This window comes from Rutidosis leptorrhynchoides, chromosome 1 (assembly GCF_046630445.1).
Source record: "Rutidosis leptorrhynchoides isolate AG116_Rl617_1_P2 chromosome 1, CSIRO_AGI_Rlap_v1, whole genome shotgun sequence".
Taxonomy (NCBI): domain Eukaryota; kingdom Viridiplantae; phylum Streptophyta; class Magnoliopsida; order Asterales; family Asteraceae; genus Rutidosis; species Rutidosis leptorrhynchoides.
In genome coordinates this window covers 460,949,021-460,969,264 of record NC_092333.1, presented here as the reverse complement: position 1 = coordinate 460,969,264, position 20,244 = coordinate 460,949,021, and the positions used below count along the sequence as shown (strand labels likewise).

The 20,244-nt window shown below is 31.9% G+C and overlaps 1 protein-coding gene across 2 annotated transcripts; it reads right to left on the bottom strand.

Annotated features, from left to right (window-relative positions):
- Positions 1-918: 918 nt before the first annotated feature.
- On the bottom strand, positions 919-6,984 carry LOC139874205 (peroxisome biogenesis protein 16). 2 transcript variants are annotated; one of them, XM_071861667.1, is made up of 8 exons: positions 6,552-6,984; positions 4,689-4,746; positions 4,215-4,440; positions 2,846-3,117; positions 2,496-2,755; positions 1,977-2,044; positions 1,832-1,893; positions 919-1,293 (listed from the first exon to the last, which is right to left on the bottom strand). In XM_071861667.1, the coding sequence occupies exons 1-8, from the start codon at positions 6,618-6,620 to the stop codon at positions 1,232-1,234; spliced, it is 1,077 nt and encodes a 358-aa protein (XP_071717768.1). In that variant the 5' UTR covers positions 6,621-6,984; the 3' UTR covers positions 919-1,231. The 2 variants fall into 2 exon arrangements, with proteins under 2 accessions (XP_071717768.1, XP_071717774.1); XM_071861673.1 differs by having other exon boundaries at positions 923-1,293; positions 4,673-4,746; positions 6,552-6,632.
- Between the last annotated feature and the right edge of the window lie 13,260 nt (positions 6,985-20,244).

Here is a 20,244-nt window from a genome sequence, read left to right as displayed (position 1 = left end):
TTCGAAGACATAAGACAAAAAAAGATCTTCAAAGGTCTTCCAAATAGAAGCTCTAAAATATAGCTTCTCACTTTTGAAGACATTTTGTTAAGCTACTTTATAACTTTATCCCATTCTCTTTCCTTACTACTGCACCATATCTATTCTCTTCCAATTAATCTTTCCCAGCCTACCTACCCACTACCTCCGGCGATGGCATCACTTCCGGCACCGGCACCACCTTCGGGCACAACTTCCGATTGCACTACCTCTGGCCGCACTTAACTGCTATTTTTCTTTTGCACAGCTTTTTTGAATTATTATAAGATTATTTTTGACTTTGGTAATATTCTTTTGCATTCAGAAACTTTCCTTGCGTTTAATCTGAGTGGGGAATCAAATAGCCTTGTATTGTAGGATGAAACAAAAGTAAAAAGAAAAGCTCAAAGAGGGGTATGGCGATCTGATAAGAGTACAAAATGTACTTCTGAATTTCATTTTCATTCAGTTAAAGTTTGAGAATTTGGTCCCTATATATAAAAAGCAACCGGACATATTTGGATTGAAGTGGTGAAGAACACTTTCATCATTTTTAATAGAAGTTAGAAATACACTAGCAATTTGTGAATAAATGGTTACTACTATTTGTGAAAAGTAGTGACTAGCATTTGTGAAAATTTAGTGATAGAATACTGTTACTTTAAAAAATAGTTTTTAGATTAAGCATTTGTGAAAATTTGGAGATTAATACCGTTACACCGTTAAATTAACCTTATTTCATACTATTTCATAATATTCCAGTAATGTATTATTCATTAAAACATCAAAATTACATTAATTCATATTCAGATTGACTTTCGCAGATAAAAAAACAAACAGTCTTCTAGTTTAGGTTTGCAGACTTTAGGACCACATCTTCTTTGGCAGACATGGTTACAGACTGCAGACATTAAACATCTTAAAAAACAAACAGCACCTGAGTGTTTTTCGTTTGTGGACTATTAATATGGGACGGAGGGAGTAAATTGCACTGCTTTAGACTGTTTCAACAAGAAAAGTATACATCGATACATAGATACTACAGATACCGAAAATTATTAGACAAACATCTTCAGTTTTCATGTGAAATTGTAAGCTGACATTGACCTTAGAACTAGTAGTAGTATGTGAATGCCGCTTAAACGTACATATAATAACACTTCTATCGTTACTTTGTAGCTTGAATAAAATAACTTACCACTTTTGATACCAATCAAGAACCTGACATGTATGTGTAACGTGTTTGGGCTCCAACCAAAAGCTCGATCAACTTTGCTGCAAAGACAAAAAGATAACCACCTTTTGTAGTTACGAAATGACTAATTAATAATCCTTTTTCTGTACTGAGATGCTTCTTTTAATTAGGGTAAGAGCAAGGTTGCAAAATTCGCTATTTGGAGATTAATCAGTCGGGATTATAGAAGGAGTAATCGGCAATTCGGGGATTAATAGAGCATTAATCGGATTGTACTTTACACATTTAAATATTTAATTTCAAATATAATATGTGTAAATATAGAAGAAAACCATAAATGTTAACTGTAACATAATTGTCTAAACTTGTTCTTTTTGTTCAAAAACTCTAAAGTGCTAGTTTAAATTACCAAATTCGGTTTTGACCAAATTTGACTATGACCGACTTAAATTACTAAATTCGATTTTGACCCATCGATCGACAGTAAAGTGCCATGTGGTTATATAAATGCGTAATTAACTAATTTTAGTGTCTCATTATATGTTTTTGTGCAGCAGATCACTGCTACTGAGTATGTGACCTGTAAATAGTCAAACGAAACTTTTGTTGCAAACTGACCTGTAAGGAACCCGACAATAGGGACATGCTCCAACAATTTCTCGGTACTTTCTAATTTTTGCCTGAAAATACAAAAATGCCCGATTTTTTTAGACTGTTTTCGCAAAGAAGGAACGTATAAAAAAAATGAGTAGATAAACTATACCGTGTGTATCTGCTAAAGCATGGATCTCTCATGAGGTAAAGTGCCAACAATAATTTTCGTCTTCTTAACTGCATTTATTTAAACCAGACGAATTAAATATTTGATGTGTGTTTTGAGATTGATCATGCGATTAAGTATAGTATAGTTTGACTAAATTGACTTGCATATGAATGTTGATGTAGATTAAGATTAAATTAAGAAGTAGAGTATGAAAAAACCTCTACAACTTTAAAATCAAATACATAATTTTCCGTTCACATGTGCACATTTATTAGAACATGTGAACAATTCATATAATTATAATTTAACATGTAATTCGTGGTTATTAAATGTTGTTAGTCAATGATATAACATAATATAACATTATTATGTAATTGACGCATTTACATGTATAAATACCATGTAATTAATTTGTTATAGCAAATCCATATTTTTTTGTGATTCATGTTTGAACCTCACACGCATATATATTACACATATGTGCGTTTGTGTGTATTAATATATTTATATGAAAATTACCTCATCCTTCTCGGGATTAGATAGACGGTGATGCCGATCTTTATCACCAAGCAATAACGTTGTCGATGAAGTCATACCAATGAGGTCAACGGTCAAAGACGCAAACCAAGGAAGCCATGATCGGAACCCATATTTTCTTATCAACAAAACATAAACTAGTGGTCTTGCAATGAACATTACTTCCCCCATTAACAATAAGACCCCATGAACACCTTTCTCGGACAAGAAACTCGATAGCGTAGGTTTCTTAACACTGGTTTCTGTAAACACATAAAGACAAATTCGACATTTTCATTAACTGAAAAGTAGCAAAGCTAAAATCGTAAAATAACCCAAAAGGTTTTAGTTACCTGGAAGCTCCATAATTGCACGTTGATGATGTTCGGCCCTGCGAAACCATGTTGGATCAGAAAGAATTCTAGCATTTTCTCCGAACCTACTCATTGCAGACAGAGCCCGTCCTTCGGGAGTGAAATTACCATTTCGTCCCTGACGCGATAAATGTCGACGTGTTTGCTGTTGGTTAGCATCATTTGGATATTTTCCATCGTTTAATGTCTCTCCTCCATGCAACAGCATCTTGTACCCACTATTGCGCAGGAACGCAAGTCTAGCTAGAACCCTGATATTGGTTCAATCACACTTTAAATAAGTCAAATTTGACATTATTAAGCCAGTATGATTTTTCGATAAATAAGTTGAAGTCAAATTTCATGAATTTTTCGAGTGGATACAGGTAAACAAAATTAGATTGTTAATGAACTCCTACTCATGACAAGATTTTGAAGACAAAAATATGACGGAATGCATGTCAACTCAAAATGTTGAAAGAGCATGTCAACGTAAAATGTGCAAACGAAGAAAATGGTCTTCAAGAGGCACTGATTATTAGAGATATTTAATTAGAGTCAGCGACACTTTAAAGATTCAAATTTGACATTAAGAAGTTAAACAGTTTGGTATGTTTTTCAACTTCAAGAGCTCACATCACGTTTCATGAGTAAAAAAGGTAGAAGTTTTCCCTGTTCGGGCTACCGAGAGGACGAGTAATCCGACCCCATACTCTGATGTACGCTGGATTACTCTTTGGCTGTTTCCAACCCTTCCCTGGCCACCACAAATTATTCGTCCTAGACATGATTCGAACCTGGGACCTCTTGCAAGGAACTCAGGCCCCAACCATTGCGCTATCAAGTTTCACGAGTCTTAAGTAAATTTTGACAAATGAAATCAGATTGTATATAATTTGCTACTCATGAAAAGATCATGAGAGCTGAGTGGCGAAGCTTGAACACATTTTTTGGGAGCCAAAATGCTTAAAAGTTTGAAGCTTAATTCATCATTTATTTATACACAACAATCTATATTTATATATCGTTAATATCCATATAGCCATATGAAAGAAAGGATGAAATTACTAATGAACAAAGGGAAATAAAGTTAAAATACATCTTGAACGACCTTTAGTAGTGTTAGTACATATTCAATAAATATAACAAATGGAATTTGGTATACACACTAATTTCACTGGAGGAGAAAGTGATTAAGTTGATAGTTTTTTGGGAGGACCAAAACATTTAAAGTAAAGTTACAATAATGCCACACCGTCCTTTTTTTCAGGATAAAATGAATAACTTTGAGTTTTGAACGAAAAAGAGTTGACTCTTAAAGTCAAAATAAAAAAAATGACTCGTATGGTCAATGAAAGGTATTACTTACTTTGTGGCCTCTGTAACAGCGATGAAATTCCATTTATTATCATCACCGTACAAGTGTTGGGCGACCACTTCAACCAAAGTTTCCAAGTCTTTCAACAAATTCAAACACAACGAATACGGAAAAGAAGAAGGTTCCGGAGGTCGTGTCTGCATATGGGATGGAGCAGTTGGAGTTGTTTCAATTATATGCTCGTTGACAGCCGTCACTATACCCAATATTGACGTGACTGCAAAATATTATATAAAATATTACAAAGAATCCATGGAGTTTTAATGGTCTACTCTACCATTTGTATGAAACAGTTTTCCTTTAAGCAAAAATAAAAAAAAAATAAAAAAAAAAAAAAAAAAAATAATAATAATAATAATAATAATAATAATAATAATAATAATAATAAATAATTAATTGAAGATACGTAAGTTTATTTATTTTTGGTAAAAAAAGAAGGCAAATGTTACCAAAATATCACAAAACCTGCTTTTGGTACAATTTCTGACTCAGAAAATCTCTCAGGAAGAAGCCATGTCAATCCCTCAACATTCAACGCATGTCATTAGTCAAAGAATATTTCTTTAATTATTATATTATATATAAAAATATATAAATAAATCTGTAATGAGTTTAACTACATTCTATGTAAGGAGGATATTAAACGAAATCCGGAGGAACTGCAATTGATAAATTCGATGGAATGTGAAAAAATGTGTTTTTATTGACATATAATGGAATTGAATTCCATTTTATAAAATAACTAAAAAGTTATACAAAAAATTTTACGTATCCAATTTTCGTTTTCAGTTACAGACTCGCGTTTCCAATTGAAGTTTTCATATTCGCGAATCGAAAATGCGCGGGGAAAAACACGCTTACACGCTTCGAAAACGTGCGGCGAAAATGCGTTGCAAAAACGCGAGCGCGCGTTGAAAACGCGAGTCGAAATGTACATAACATATCAACGTAAATATATGAGGAGGTTTTAAGTTTTCATAGATTCAATATTAGAAGGAATTCAAATCCATCGACATCTTGAAGGAATGAACATTCCATGGATGAATTAATCTCAGGATTCCAAGGAATTGAATTCCTTCCAAAATATGTCAACCAAACGGAACGGTCTAAGGAATTCAATTCCAATTCCATCAAATTCCCTGGGATTCCGTGAACCAAACACGGCCTAATATGCTGGCTTTCCAAATCATTCCTTTAGATGTCCGAATTCAGCCGTTTTTGCCTTACTCTAAAGATCATAATAACTTATTCCTCTTATTTCAAATCATTTGTATTTTAACTTTTTCATAAACAAGGGAAAAAAGAAAACTGATAGGCGCAATCATTTGTAACTTTGAAATCACTTCTAAAATTCTATTTTCTTCGAACAAGTTGAACCTTTATTGATCACTTTCTGTTGACACTTGCATACAGAATCAACATCATTAAAGTTACAATTGATTTTTTTTTTTTTTTTTTTGTTTTGTTTTGTAACGGCTACATATATATTTCAAAGTGGTTCTCCACACCTCTTACTTTGCATTAACACATTGTCTAAGGTTCATCAAAAAACAACATTACAGAACAAACCAAAAACACTAACACGCTCCACATTTTAGATTTCCTTCAAGAGCCAACGGTAGAGAAACAATAGGAATTTTCTAGCACACACCTCATAACCATAATCGACAATGATACATAATGCTACTTTGCCTTAGTTTACTTTAAGAACAAATCTTACATCTCAAAGAACAATCACATGCAGAACGTGTGATACGTTACACTTGTCAAATGGATAGCACGTTCAATTCAAAAGTGAAGGTGATTAGAGTCATAAGCTTCTAGTCCCTAGTATAAAAGTTCATTTGAATTAGTTCATAAAATTGTGATTCTTTCATTTGTAAAACTCTCTCAATTGTTTGGCTAATAGAATCATTCAATTACCTATCTTCAATACTTATTTCTCTATTAAAAAATCAAAATTATTAGGATTAGATTCTAAAATTCAACTGTATTTTGGAATCTAACCATACCAACAAAATTTATCAACTAGATTAGCACCAAAAACATTTGACCACTAACTTTCAGTTACCCCAAATCTATAAAAACAGTCATGAATGAGATATACAACTCCTATGATTTTGAGAACACAACTAAACTATCTCAAGCAACCTAGAGCAAACACTCCCTCCCACAACATCAATATCAATCAATAATCAGTTTATACCTAAGTACAAACACCATCCTAATTCACAAAATTAACAATCAACAAAGCTCATAAAAACATATACTGTAATTTGTAAAAATGACTAAAAATGCAAACTTCATAAGGATTAAGAGTGGACTTACATTAGCAAGAGACTCTAAAGAATGAACATACTCCTTGTTCCTTCGAACCCATCTCTTATAAGCTTCCATAGATTCAAAAAAAATATATGTAGTGTATATAATAAACTGAATCTATGAATCTATAATACAAAACCCTCAATACTAGCTAAATTCCTTTGATGGGTTTTCCCCCCAAAATTAAAATTAGGTCAAAAGTTCAAAACTTGTTGTGAATCTATGTTAATTTAATCAGTTTCGTGAATCTTTTGAAGAGAGTATGATATCTGTGGAAGAAAACTTTCAAAGAAGTAAATACCAAAGTTGGAATCTTTTATGAATCTTTGGTCAATTTGTATGAAACCCAGAAGATAGAAATCATAAAGAAATCAAATCCGTGGGTATCCGTGGTCGATTTCACCATCCATTTCCGAAATAGATACCGGCTTAGTGTTAATTTCGGGGTCAATGGCCTCCGACTGTGGGAATCAACTATTTTTTTTTTCTTTCCTTTTTTTATTGTTTTTTTTTTCTTATTGGTTTACGACTAAAATCGACCCTGAAATGAATATCGAAATCGAAATGGACACTGAACGACACACCACTTTAATCAATTTCAAGGTCTATTTTCGATACCGAAATAGACCTTGACAAAGGGACACAGACACTTAGTGTTCTAAGGACGAGCGTAAAAAGTTAAGTCAAAGTTGATCGCAAGTGCACAACTAGGTTCAAGCACGAGAAGTTAAAAAGCTTTAAGAAATCGAAAATGCACTATAAATGATTAGTTACTCTGTGTAATATTTTAAAAAGTTTAATTTTAATTTTATATATTTCAATTGATCAAAAGAAATTATATACACAAAAAGAAATTATTAGAGAAGAATGAAGTTAATAAAATATTTTTATCTTTATTAATTTTCATAGTGAATATATGTAGTTAGACGAATTGAGTATTATAGTTATTAAATAAATAATGTATACAATATAATACTCTGTATTATATATTATTATTATACTTAAAATTCTTTCTTTTAACGGTAAAAATATATTTAAAAAGTGAACATCTCTATTAAAGAGCAACTGAAAGTTCCAACTAACTACAATATATTTAATATTGAGAAACTGCGCGGATAGTCCCCATGGTTTGTAGCACTAAGCGTGAATAGACAAAGTTGATGATTTGGGGTTGGATAGTCATTATTTTTGAAATGTTGAGCAAGGATAGCCCAAGTGACATTTTCTGTTTGATTCTTCCGTTAACTCATTGCCATGTGCATTCCACATGAGGATATTTTGGTTTTTATATTATTACATCTGAATATTCCCACACACCCACTTACTTTTCTTTTAAACCCAATTAAATTCTATTGGTAGTTCTTTCTGTGACGACCCGAAAATTTCTGACCAAATTTAAACTTAAACTTTATATGATTTCGACACGATAAGCAAAGTCTGTAATGTTGAGTCTCAAAATTTTTAACTGTTTTCATACCATCATTTTTTTTAACGGCAAGCTTGCATCAGCGTATCATTTATTTCAACGACACTCATCATTTGCACACACACACACGCGTTCGGACAGGAAACTTGAACCATATTACAGGGATCCGAACCTTAAACCATCCCGAGGGGCAGGCGGGTCGGATCTAGGTCCTGAATAGGTCGGTAAAACCTTCCCACGGGGCAACCCGGCTTATGGTAAGTAAGCCTACCACAGGTATTTTTAAAGAGTGGGACTCGAACTTGAGTCCACTCTCCCCCTTGCCCTGGCCCCACCTAAGTGAAACCAAGGATACGATCAAGCCAAGATGTTGATGATTTTTCATACCATCATTTAACTTCGACCATTTCCGACGATTCACGAACAATTAATTGTAGGTAGATATGTCTGTGTGTGTGTATATATATATATATATATATATATATATATATATATATATATATATATATATATATAGTAATTAGAAATATAATTTCAAATATTATATGTTGTTGTTATTAAAATTAATTATGTAAAATAAAAAAATATGATATTATGATAACTATTATTTAAAACATATCTATATATAAATAAAGATGTTAAATATAAATATTATTACAAGAATGATTAAAACTATAATTTTAGTTATTATTATGATTATTATTATTATTATTAAAAATTATCATTTTATTTAAAATTATTATTTTCATTATTTATTTTTTTTACTCTTATCATTATACTTATTAATTATTAAGAATTATTTTGATATTATTATTATTAATATTATTATTAATTATATTATTATTGTTATTAATATTTTTATTATTATTAATGATATTATCAATATTATTATTAATATATTTATTACTTATTATTATTAAATATAATATTTATAAAAATAGATAAAGGTGCATATTTGGTTATCTATCTATATCAGTTTCATCTTTCCTCTGCTCTGCTCGTGATTCCTTGCCTCCCACTAAATGTATATTATTGCTAATAATTGGATATTTACTGTTGTGTTTTTGTCTTGCTTAACTTTTATGAATGCATACATGCATGCATCTACACAAGTCACCCTCCTATATATTTTTTTCGACCGAGCACCAACATTTAATCTTCATCAAAAACAATAACCCTTTTCTGCTTCGAGCTACCTTGCTTTCGGTTTTTGTTTGAAGGACTCAAAACAAAAACCCATTCGACAAACCATTTAACCACCACCCTACCATCTTCTCCATGTTAAACCACAAACGAAACCCATTTATAACACTACCATCGTAACCATTGCCAATGTTACTCAGTGATGTCTTTCTGTTTCTGTTTCTTGATTCAAACGACCACCAGGTACCACCTTTACTCCCTTTCTATCTATCTATCCTATTTCTAACCGAATCAAACGCCCTCGCCTCCATGATCACGCACCTGCAACACCAAGATCCTATTTTTACTTCGAACCACAATACACCACCACACGCCATCACCTTAAACCACTTCCACCATACCCACCACTTGTTATTTGGAAACCTTCTGTTTATGAAGTAACTACTAATTGAAACCCATTCGATCAACACACCACCAAAATACACTGCACTCGTTTTACAACACACACATGATCCAACTTTTCAATTGCTCTCATTGTTTTCCCTATTTAAAGACCACTATACCAGACTTGAATATCTATTCAAACACATCCATTTGCGACTGTTGCAATAAGCGAGTTGCTTCTGCTATGTTTGGCTACGACTACAACCATGAACACTATAGTGTATTTGTTACCCTGTTGACTATTCGAACAACCCACAATCATTACAAATAATCACCATTATCACCTTCCACCCCTCTATCATGTTTCTAATTAGAATGACCACCATAAACCATCACCACATCTCTCTTTTCCTCTGCTGTCTTCTGTTTCTGTTCGACGATTAAACTGCAACATTGAACTTTAATTGCTGCTGTTGTACTTCTGTTTCTACTCTTGTGTTCGACACAACAATCTACAAATACACCTCAGACCTACCTTAAACAAAACCCACTTGTTACTGCATCTTTTAAATGACCCAACACACACCCACAAACGTTTTGCAGATCATCATCGTGCCCCCATTTATCCTTTAACGATGGAGAAAGATACAAAACTTTACACCCTATCACCAACTCGCTGTAAAGTTAACATAAATAAAGAATGATCGTGAGACTGATAATGATATTGAGCGAGGTAAATGACAATGATGTGATGATAAAAGAATGATGATGATTGATTATAAACCGAGGACCCTACCCACTTTTATATGTCGACATGTATTATGCAGTTAATCCACCTCACCCACTTGTTCTATTTTATATTTTTTTTCTTCGCCTACTGTTAAGCTCTGTACGAATCCAAGAACCCCTCTTGAAAAACCCTACTACCAATTGTTAAGTGTACTGCAATATGATTGGGCTTATCAAAAACAAAATCGAACTAAGCCATTAAAACAAGATTTGCTTCTTGTTAGATTGGACTTATACTTGGGCCGGTTTTATAACATTATTTATAAGTAAATGTTAGGGGTTCCTGATGGTAATGATGATAATATCGATTATGATACTATGATGATGGTGATAAATAGCGATGTGTAAGTTTAATGATGATGATAAAATACACGATGATGTTTATGCTTGAATGATGATGATCCTGTGATATGGACGTGATAAAGATGATGTTAGATGATGGTTTAGTTGAGGATACAGGAGGTAGATATCGATGATGATATGATATAGCGAAGATGGATATGATGGTACGATTGTAAAGAAAATCGATTAATGATGATGTTATGTTGGTTTAAGATGATGATGACGAACGGTTAATAAGATGATGATGATGACAATTAAATTGATAATGGATGTGATGATGTTAGATGATTATGATGTGTTATGAAGATGACACAGTGAAGATAAATTGAATTGGTTGAATGGTTGGGTGTGTGTTGATTTGAAAGAGAGGTCGCGAGTTCAATCCCTCTCTGTGATATATATTTATATATATTTTTGATAAGAAGAAGAAGAGAAGAGAAATAATGGGATTTATAGGTGGGCTTATCTAATTGCTAAAATGGACTGCAAATTATTTAACTGTTGGGCCGAATCATTGTTGGGCCGTGATTAGTTGATTGGGCTAAGATAATCCCATTTCCTGATTGGGCTGAGATGGAAGGGTTATATAGATTTAGTTAAGATATAAAGCAGAAAAATTGGACAGAGCACATGGTTTCGGGTTATGTTGGGTTAGCTGGAGGTCGCGGGTTCAAACCCGGACTTGGGCATTTTTTAGGACTACTTCTTTGAGGTAGTTTACTTATTACTCATTTTTATTATTATTAGTATTATCATTTTTAATGTAAGTAGTATTATTATTGAAACTAATTTTTTTTTTATAAAAATTATCATTTTTATTATTAGAACTATCATTATCATTATTATTATTATTAGAATTATCATTATTTTTATCATTATTATTTTTATTATCATTTTTATTATTTCTAACACTAATTTTATTATTTTTATCATTATTATTATTAGTATTATTAATATATCAAATAAAGATTTTCTATATAAAAATATATTATTTACATAAAACATAACTATATTAATATGTTTGTAATAAATATTAATTATCTATTTAATTTATATAAAAGTAAATATAGTTAATTTAGTTATTAATGAAACGTATAAGTTACTAAAATAACAATTAATAATAATACCTAAATTTGTTCGATTACCATTATATGTGTTAATATACATATAAATGATATAGGTTCGTGAATCCGAGGCCAACCTTGCATTTTACAGTTTCGTCGTATGCATATTTTGCCACAAAATATCGTATAGTGAGTTTCATTTGCTCCCTTTTTAAATGCTTTTGCAATATATATATTTTTGGGACTGAGAATACATGCGCTTTTATAAAAGTTTGAAGAAATAGACACAAGTAATTGAAACTACATTCTATGGTTGAATAATCGAAGCTGAATATGCCCCTTTTTGCTTGGTAACCTAAGAATTAGTAAACCAGTCTACTAATTGACACGAATCCTAAAGATAGATCTATTGGGCCCAACAAACCCCATCCGTTGTAGCGGATGCTTTAGTACTTCGATATTTTTTTTATCATGTCCGATGGATGTCCCGGAATGATGGGGATATTCTTATATGCATCTTGTTAATGTCGGTTATCAGGTGTTCAATCTATATGAATGATTTTTATGCATGATGTTTATGAGAAATGGAAATATGAAATCTTGTGGTCTATTAAATTTATGAAATGATTATTTATGATAAACTAATGAACTCACCAACCTTTTGGTTGACACTTTAAAGCATGTTTATTCTCAGGTATGAAAGAAATCTTTCGCTGTGCATTTGCTCATTTTAGAGATATTACTTGGAGTCATTTATGACATATTTCAAAAGACGTTGCATTCGAGTCGTTGAGTTCATCAAGATTATTATTAAGTCAATTATAGTTGGACATATTATGAAGTGGTATGCATGCCGTCAACTTTCGGTGTAAAGAAAGTTTGTCTTTTAAAAACGAATGCAATGTTTGTAAAATGTATCATATAGAGGTCAAGTACCTCACGATGAAATCAACCATTGTGAATCGTTTATAATGTATATGAACGGGTCCTGACAGTTGGTATCACAGCGGTGGTCTTAGCGAACCAGGTCTTGCATTAGTGTGTCTAACTGATAGTTGTTTAGATGCATTAGTGGGTCTGGACTTCGACCGTGTCTGCATGTCAAAAGTTTTGCTTATCATTTTGTGTCAAAAATTACGTGCTTATCATTCTTAGGGAATCACTTGCTTATCACTCTTAGTCTAGACACATCTTACTGCATTGATTGCATGAATAGTGTAGAGACAAAATTCATATCTTAGCGTATCTGCTAATTCATATCTTAGCGTATCTGTTACTGTAAACTTTGCCTGATATATTCCGTAAATATCTCCGTAATCTACGAAATCTTTTATTCTATATATAGATATTCTATGTAATTAGAATATCATCTGGTATCCGAAAATCATTTCATATCTAAAAATCCGTTATTCAATCGTACTAAATGGAACTCGCCACTAATTCAAGTTCTTCGGAATCCGACAGCTATTCCGACATGGATGTTCACCTAAGCTCCGAAAGTAGCTTCACCAGAATGAATCAACCAATCATCCATCCCTAATTCATCTGATGGGTTCATAGTCGACCTAATCAATGGAGACGAGTAGAAGGCGATCCTTTCCACCAACCGAATTCACCTCTTGGTGAAGAACCTGAAACACTTACCGGAGAACCTATCCGAAACACCATATCCACCTTCATTCCCAGGATATCTCGCAATGATTATATGATATACCAAATTCTGAACCTTATTCATCCGCTTATTCCAATCGACAATCATCCCGGTGTAATAGAATAAGTCAACGAGCTTCGCACCCGAGTTGTAGCCTTGGAAAATATGGTGCAAAACGTACCAGCTTCAGCAACATCACCGGCACCAACAGTACCATCAGTAACACCACGCGTACCATCAACAATCCATGCCTCAACATCTCATTCTGTACCTCGAGTATAATCATTGTTCTACGTATCGTTCTACATCAATTATCTTCGTTCTTCATGGCGATTATGTAATCTCTAATGTTTTAGAGATTATATATTCTTGTTCCAACGGTAAATCAAATGAGTTTAATATCACATTAACTCATTAAATCCATGATTACCTCTGAAGAAAATATATATGTATATATATTTTCATAAAGATTGTAATTAAAAATTCTTTCGTACAAACTGTTAATGGTGAAAATATTTTAACGGGTAGGTAATACCCGAGGAAATATTTAACTTTCATATTAACATGTTATACTGTACATTCTTCTAGTCTGATTTAACAGTCATTTACTATCCTACATACATCCACCGATATACGTATTCGTTCACTGCAGAATAACCATTTTTATTCAATTTCATATTTGGATTTTGACCTATCAGAATCCAACAAATGGCATAATGAAGAAAACATTAGACAAAAATAAAATTTATTAGAAACAAATGAATTAACTATGAGAAATTCTGTTAAGAAACCACGCTAACAAAATTCTAGCTAACTGTTCCTAGCTAACTGCTAATTCCTTATTACATTTATTTATCGCAATTTATTTATCGCAATTTTAATTCTCGCAATTTTATTTATCGTCATTTAATTTCTGTTATTTATTTTACACACTTTAAATATCGGGACACGTATACAATGTTTTGACATATCATGTCGACGTCATCTATATATATTATTTGGAATAACCATAGACTCTCTATATGCAGTAATGCTTGAGTTAGCTATACAGGGTTGAGGTTGATTCTCAAATAATATATATACTTTGAGTTGTGATCGAGTCTGAGACATGTATACAATGGGTCACGATACGTATTAATTAATTCGAATATTATATATTAAACTATATATGAATTATTGAATTGCTAATTGTGGACTACTAACTGTGGACTACCAACATTGGACAATTAAAATGAATTAAAATATAAATTATAACATATGAAACTAAACATTTCTTCAAGTTTGCCACTTGATTTCATCTTAAACCTCATTTGTATCTTGATGATTACAATTTGCGTTCAAATCTTTCATAATTCTTGAAAACACCTCAATCAAGAGAATGAACCAACTGCATCTCATCTACGGAAGGAAATATTTATGCATATGGTTATGCACCTGAAAACACTCGGAACTTGAGTAAATGTTTAATATGTATCTGTGCTAGCTCCTTTGGCATTGTTATTACTGAAAATAACATTGCAATCCCTTTCTAAATTAGCCAATTTTGTCACAGCTCCAGTAAATCAATTTCGACCTTTCATTCGAATAAACCTTATTATAACTGTGATATATAAGTTGCCTTTCATCATCGTTATCGGAGAACCGTTTATATTCCACCACATTAGCATTAAACTTGCCAGTAACTTCATTACTCATTGGCTTAAGTCTCTCCAAAGAACCATTATATTTGTTCGTTAAAACCTATTCATATACTCATCCACATCTTGTAACGAGAATTACCGTATCAATTACCGGGAATTAGCAATCAGTATTTTGAATCTCGCAACGTTTTTATATCAACAGTTATATGTATACATATAACATTTATCTCTTAGAATTATGATCTTCCATTCTGAAATTCTGAAAAGCACCCCGTCTGCGAATCAATACTCTGAATTTTGAAAAGTTGAATGAAACAACAAAAATTGTAAACGACCTTAACAGCCAAAAGTTTGATGATAAAGAATTCTATTTTGGCAAAGCTCAGAAACGTTGGAACTGGAAAACAGATTGAGCAAACCATGAAGGAGACTGTGGATAAATCACAAAGACTAAACCTACCTTCAAAGAATCCAAATGATTCAATATCTGCTGAAGTCATTAACGAATATCTTGCTCCTGAATCTAAACTCTTACGGACAAATTTTCATCATCATCCATCGATATTAGAAATTTTAAGATATCATTGTATCTTTCATTATAAATATCATTGTATCTTTCATTATAAATATCCTCGATATTTCTGAAGATATTTTCATAACTATTTTTATCTGAAATCATTTATCTCTTCGCGATATCAGTATTACATCAGTAAGGAAACTATTTTTAGTTTCTAATTTCTGGAAAAAAAAATTCAAATTTAAATTTATGAATGTTTTTGAAGTAATGTTGGGAACTGAAGCATGGGTTAGTATAATATAATGACACTTGATCAACGTGTTTATATTACAGTAAGTCATGCTGAGTTTCTAATGGAACGTGATGATTCACAGACCATAACATCACATTCTATCTAATCTATAAACATATCAAGAACATATTTTCTTGATAGTCCTATCTTTTCCCTTGAATTCTGGTAATTTAACAAGTCAGATTGTACTATTACCATTTCTTCTTAGAACATAAACTATGTTCATTCCGAAATTTATATCTACGAATTCTGAACCATTATTCGCTTGACTTAAAATCGGAAAGAGAAAACAAAAGTATTGAACTCCAAAATATAAAGGAAATGAAGAGGGTGGATTTATAGTAAAATATCTGACAGAGCAATCAGAACAGATTATCTCATTTAACCAAAGAAGATCCTAATTCCTTAATTACCAGAGAATCAAATCTTATTATGAAGATTTTCTCTAAATCCTTGAATTCCAAAAATCAACCGTGACTACGTCACCAGTCAAGACAAACCTGCATTTACTCTTTTCACTCTTTTGTGATAGCTTCACTCGTACTCTTCACATAAATGAATTGTTTTATCTATAGTACTCACGGATGATAAAACTCTAATTTTCAACTCGTATGCGTCATGAAAACATACTTATTGTCAACCATGACCATCCTAATCAAATTTCAGGACGAAATTTCTTTAACGGGTAGGTACTGTGATGACCCGAAAATTTCTGACCAAATTTAAACTTAAACTTTATATGATTTCGACACGATAAGCAAAGTCTATAATGTTGAGTCTCAAAATTTTGAACTATTTTCATACCATCATTTAACTTCGACCATTTTCGACGATTCACGAACAATTAATTGTAGGTAGATATGTCTGTGTGTGTGTGTGTGTGTATATATATATATATATATATATATATATATATATATATATATATATATATATATATATATAGTAATTAGAAATATAATTTCAAATATTATAGGTTGTTGTTATTAAAATTAATTATGTAAAATAAAAAAAATATGATATTATGATAACTATTATTTAAAACATATCTATATATAAATAAAGATGTTAAATATAAATATTATTACAAGAATGATTAAAACTATAATTTTAGTTATTATTATGATTATTATTATTATTATTATTATTATTATTATTATTATTATTATTAAAAATTATCATTTTATTTAAAATTATTATTTTCATTATTTTTTTTTTTACTCTTATCATTATACTTATTAATTATTAAGAATTATTTTAATATTATTATTATTATTATTATTATTATTAATTATATTTTTATTGTTATTAATATTTTTCTTATTATTAATGATATTATCAATATTATTATTAATATATTTATTAATTATTAATATTAAATATAATATATATAAAAATAGATAAAAGGTGCATATTCGGTTATCTATCTATATCAGTTTCATCTTTCCTCTGCTCTGCTCCTGATTCCTTGCCTCCCACTAAATGTATATTATTGCTAATAATTGGATATTTACTGTTGTGTTTTTGTTTTGCTTAACTTTTTAGAATGCATATGTGCATGCATCTACACAAGTCACCCTCCTATATATTTTTTTCTACCAAACACCAACATTTAATCTTCATCAAAAACAATAACCCTTTTCTGCTTCGAGCTACCTTGCTTTCGATTTTCGTTTGAAGGACTCAAAACAAAAACCCATTCGACAAACCATTTAACCACCACCCTACCATCTTCTCCATGTTAAACCACCAATGAAACCTATTTATAACACTACCATCGTAACCATTGCTAATGTTACTCAGTGATGTCTTTCTGTTTCTGTTTCTTGATTCAAACGACCACTAGATACCACCTTTACTCCCTTTCTATCTATCTCTCCTATTTCTAACCGAATCAAACGCCCTCGCCTCCATGATCACGCACCTGCAACACCAAGATCCTGTTTTTACTTCGAACCACAATACATCACCACACGCCATCACCTTAAACCACTTCCACCATACCCACCACTTGTTATTTGGAAACCTTCTGTTTACGAAGTAACTATTAATTGAAACCCATTCGATCAACACACCACCAAAATACACTGCACTCGTTTTACAACACACACATGATCCAACTTTGCAATTGCTCTCATTGTTTTCCCTATTTAAAGACCACTATACCAGACTTGAATATCTATTCAAACACATCCATTTGCGACTGTTGCAATAAGCGAGTTGCTTCTGCTACTTTTGGCTACGACTACAACCATGAACACCATAGTGTATTTGTTACCCTGTTGACTATTCGAACAACCCACAATCATTACAAATAATCACCATTATCACCTTCCACCCCTCTCTCATGTTTCTAATTAGAATGACCACCATAAACTATCACCACATCTCTCTTTTCCTCTGCTGTCTTCTGTTTCTGTTCGACGATTAAACTGCAACATTGAACTTTAATTGCTGCTGTTGTACTTCTATTTCTACTTTTGTGTTCGACACAACAATCTCGAAATACACCTCAGACCCACCTTAAACAAAACCCACTTGTTACTGCATCTTTTAAATGACCCAACACACACACCCACAAACATTTTGCAGATTATCATCGTGCCCCCATTTATCCTTTAACGATGGAGAATGATACAAAACTTTACACCCTATCACCAACTCGCTGTAAAGTTAACATAAATAAAGAATGATCATGAGACTGATAATGATATTGAGCGAGGTAAATGACAATGATGTGATGATAAAAGAATGATGATGATTGATTATAAACCGAGGACCCTACCTACTTTTATATGTCGACATGTATTATGCAGTTAACCCACCTCACCCACTTGTTCTATTTTATATTTTTTTTTCTTCGCCTACTGTTAAGCTTTGTACGAATCCAAGAACCCCTCTTGAAAAACCCTACTACCAATTGTTAAGTGTACTGCAATATGATTGGGCTTATCAAAAACAAAATCGGACTAAGCCATTTGTAACAAATCGACTTTTTTCGTTTACTATCGTTAGTTGTCCGTTAAGTATTTAACGGTGGTTACTTAGACTTGTGTATTTAATTAAATTAAATTAAATACATACTTAATAGAGAAATGTTTGAATTAATATGTTATATTAATTTACGATTTATTTCGGATAGCGAAAGAACTAGAAAACGTTACGATTAAGTTTATCGTCTAGAAGACTTTTCAGTTTACGGAACTCAGAAAAACGACACAATAATTATTTTCGATAATTATTGACTTTAAGAAAATTATTTTTAATTTATTATTTATTTAATGAATTAAACTCGGTGATTGCGTTTCGACTAGTTAACGTTCTGGAGACCCGGTACGGTTAACGGCACTCGAAATGAACCACACGCGTACCAAGAGTTAAGCAAAAACGAGCCCGAACACCCCTAGAAGGGCCATTTGGCCGACCCCCCCCCCCCCATGGACACCTTAGTGGACTTGTTTGATTAAGTGGGTCATTACTTTAATTAATTTAGGCCCTAAACTGAAGGTATAAAAGGCTAGAGCTCTTAAGGAAACCCTCATTCTTATTTTTTTTTTTAGCCGATTGCTTCCCCCCTCCCCTCTCTTTGTCGTCGATCACCAACCATACCACCATAGCCATCAAAACTCAAAATTAGAAGAAAGCTTGCATACGAACGTTGTTCGAATCGTCGTTCTCTACGCGATAGCATAAGCAATTTGATTGTTTGAGGTATAAGTGTTAACCCTAATTTCATTAATTTAGTTTTTTGGTCAATTACATAGTGTATTAGAGTCTAGTGCTCAATTAATGGTGTCTAGTATTGCTAATTGTTGATTGATTGCGAAATTAACGTTGTATGATTGAAAAACGAATTTGTTTATTGATGATCTGATTAAATTGATATGAGATCTGACTTTGTAATATGTTTAATTAGAAATATATCGAAAAGTAATTAATTTTAGACTCCGATTTTGCGTGATTTCGTTATCGTATGCTCAAGATATGCGTAATCGAAGTTTACGTTAGGGTTTGCATGAAATCCGAATTTTCTGAGTTGCATGCTATGTGTTTTAGCTTATGAAAGTTGTTATACTGTATTCCTTGTGAAAAGTTATGCAATTTAGACTAAAGATTTGCGTTAAAAGGTTATGTAATGCTTCCGATATGATTAAACGAAGTTTTGGTTCGTAAAGAATGCAGAATCTGTTTTTAAGTTTACATAAAAATTTCTATAATGAACTAGGAATTGTTTTAGACTTTTAGCTTCTGTAATATGTTACTTTAGATGTTCCTTTACATGTTTCATTTGTATTCAAATTTGCGAGAACGTGATTTTCCATGAGATAAATGCTCGTCCAAATGATATGTTCGATTGATGGTCAAAAAACTGATGAGTCTGTAATTTTTTGCAAATCTGTATGAATTGGCTAAAGTAATGCTTCTTATTATTTTATAAATTAAATTTTGAG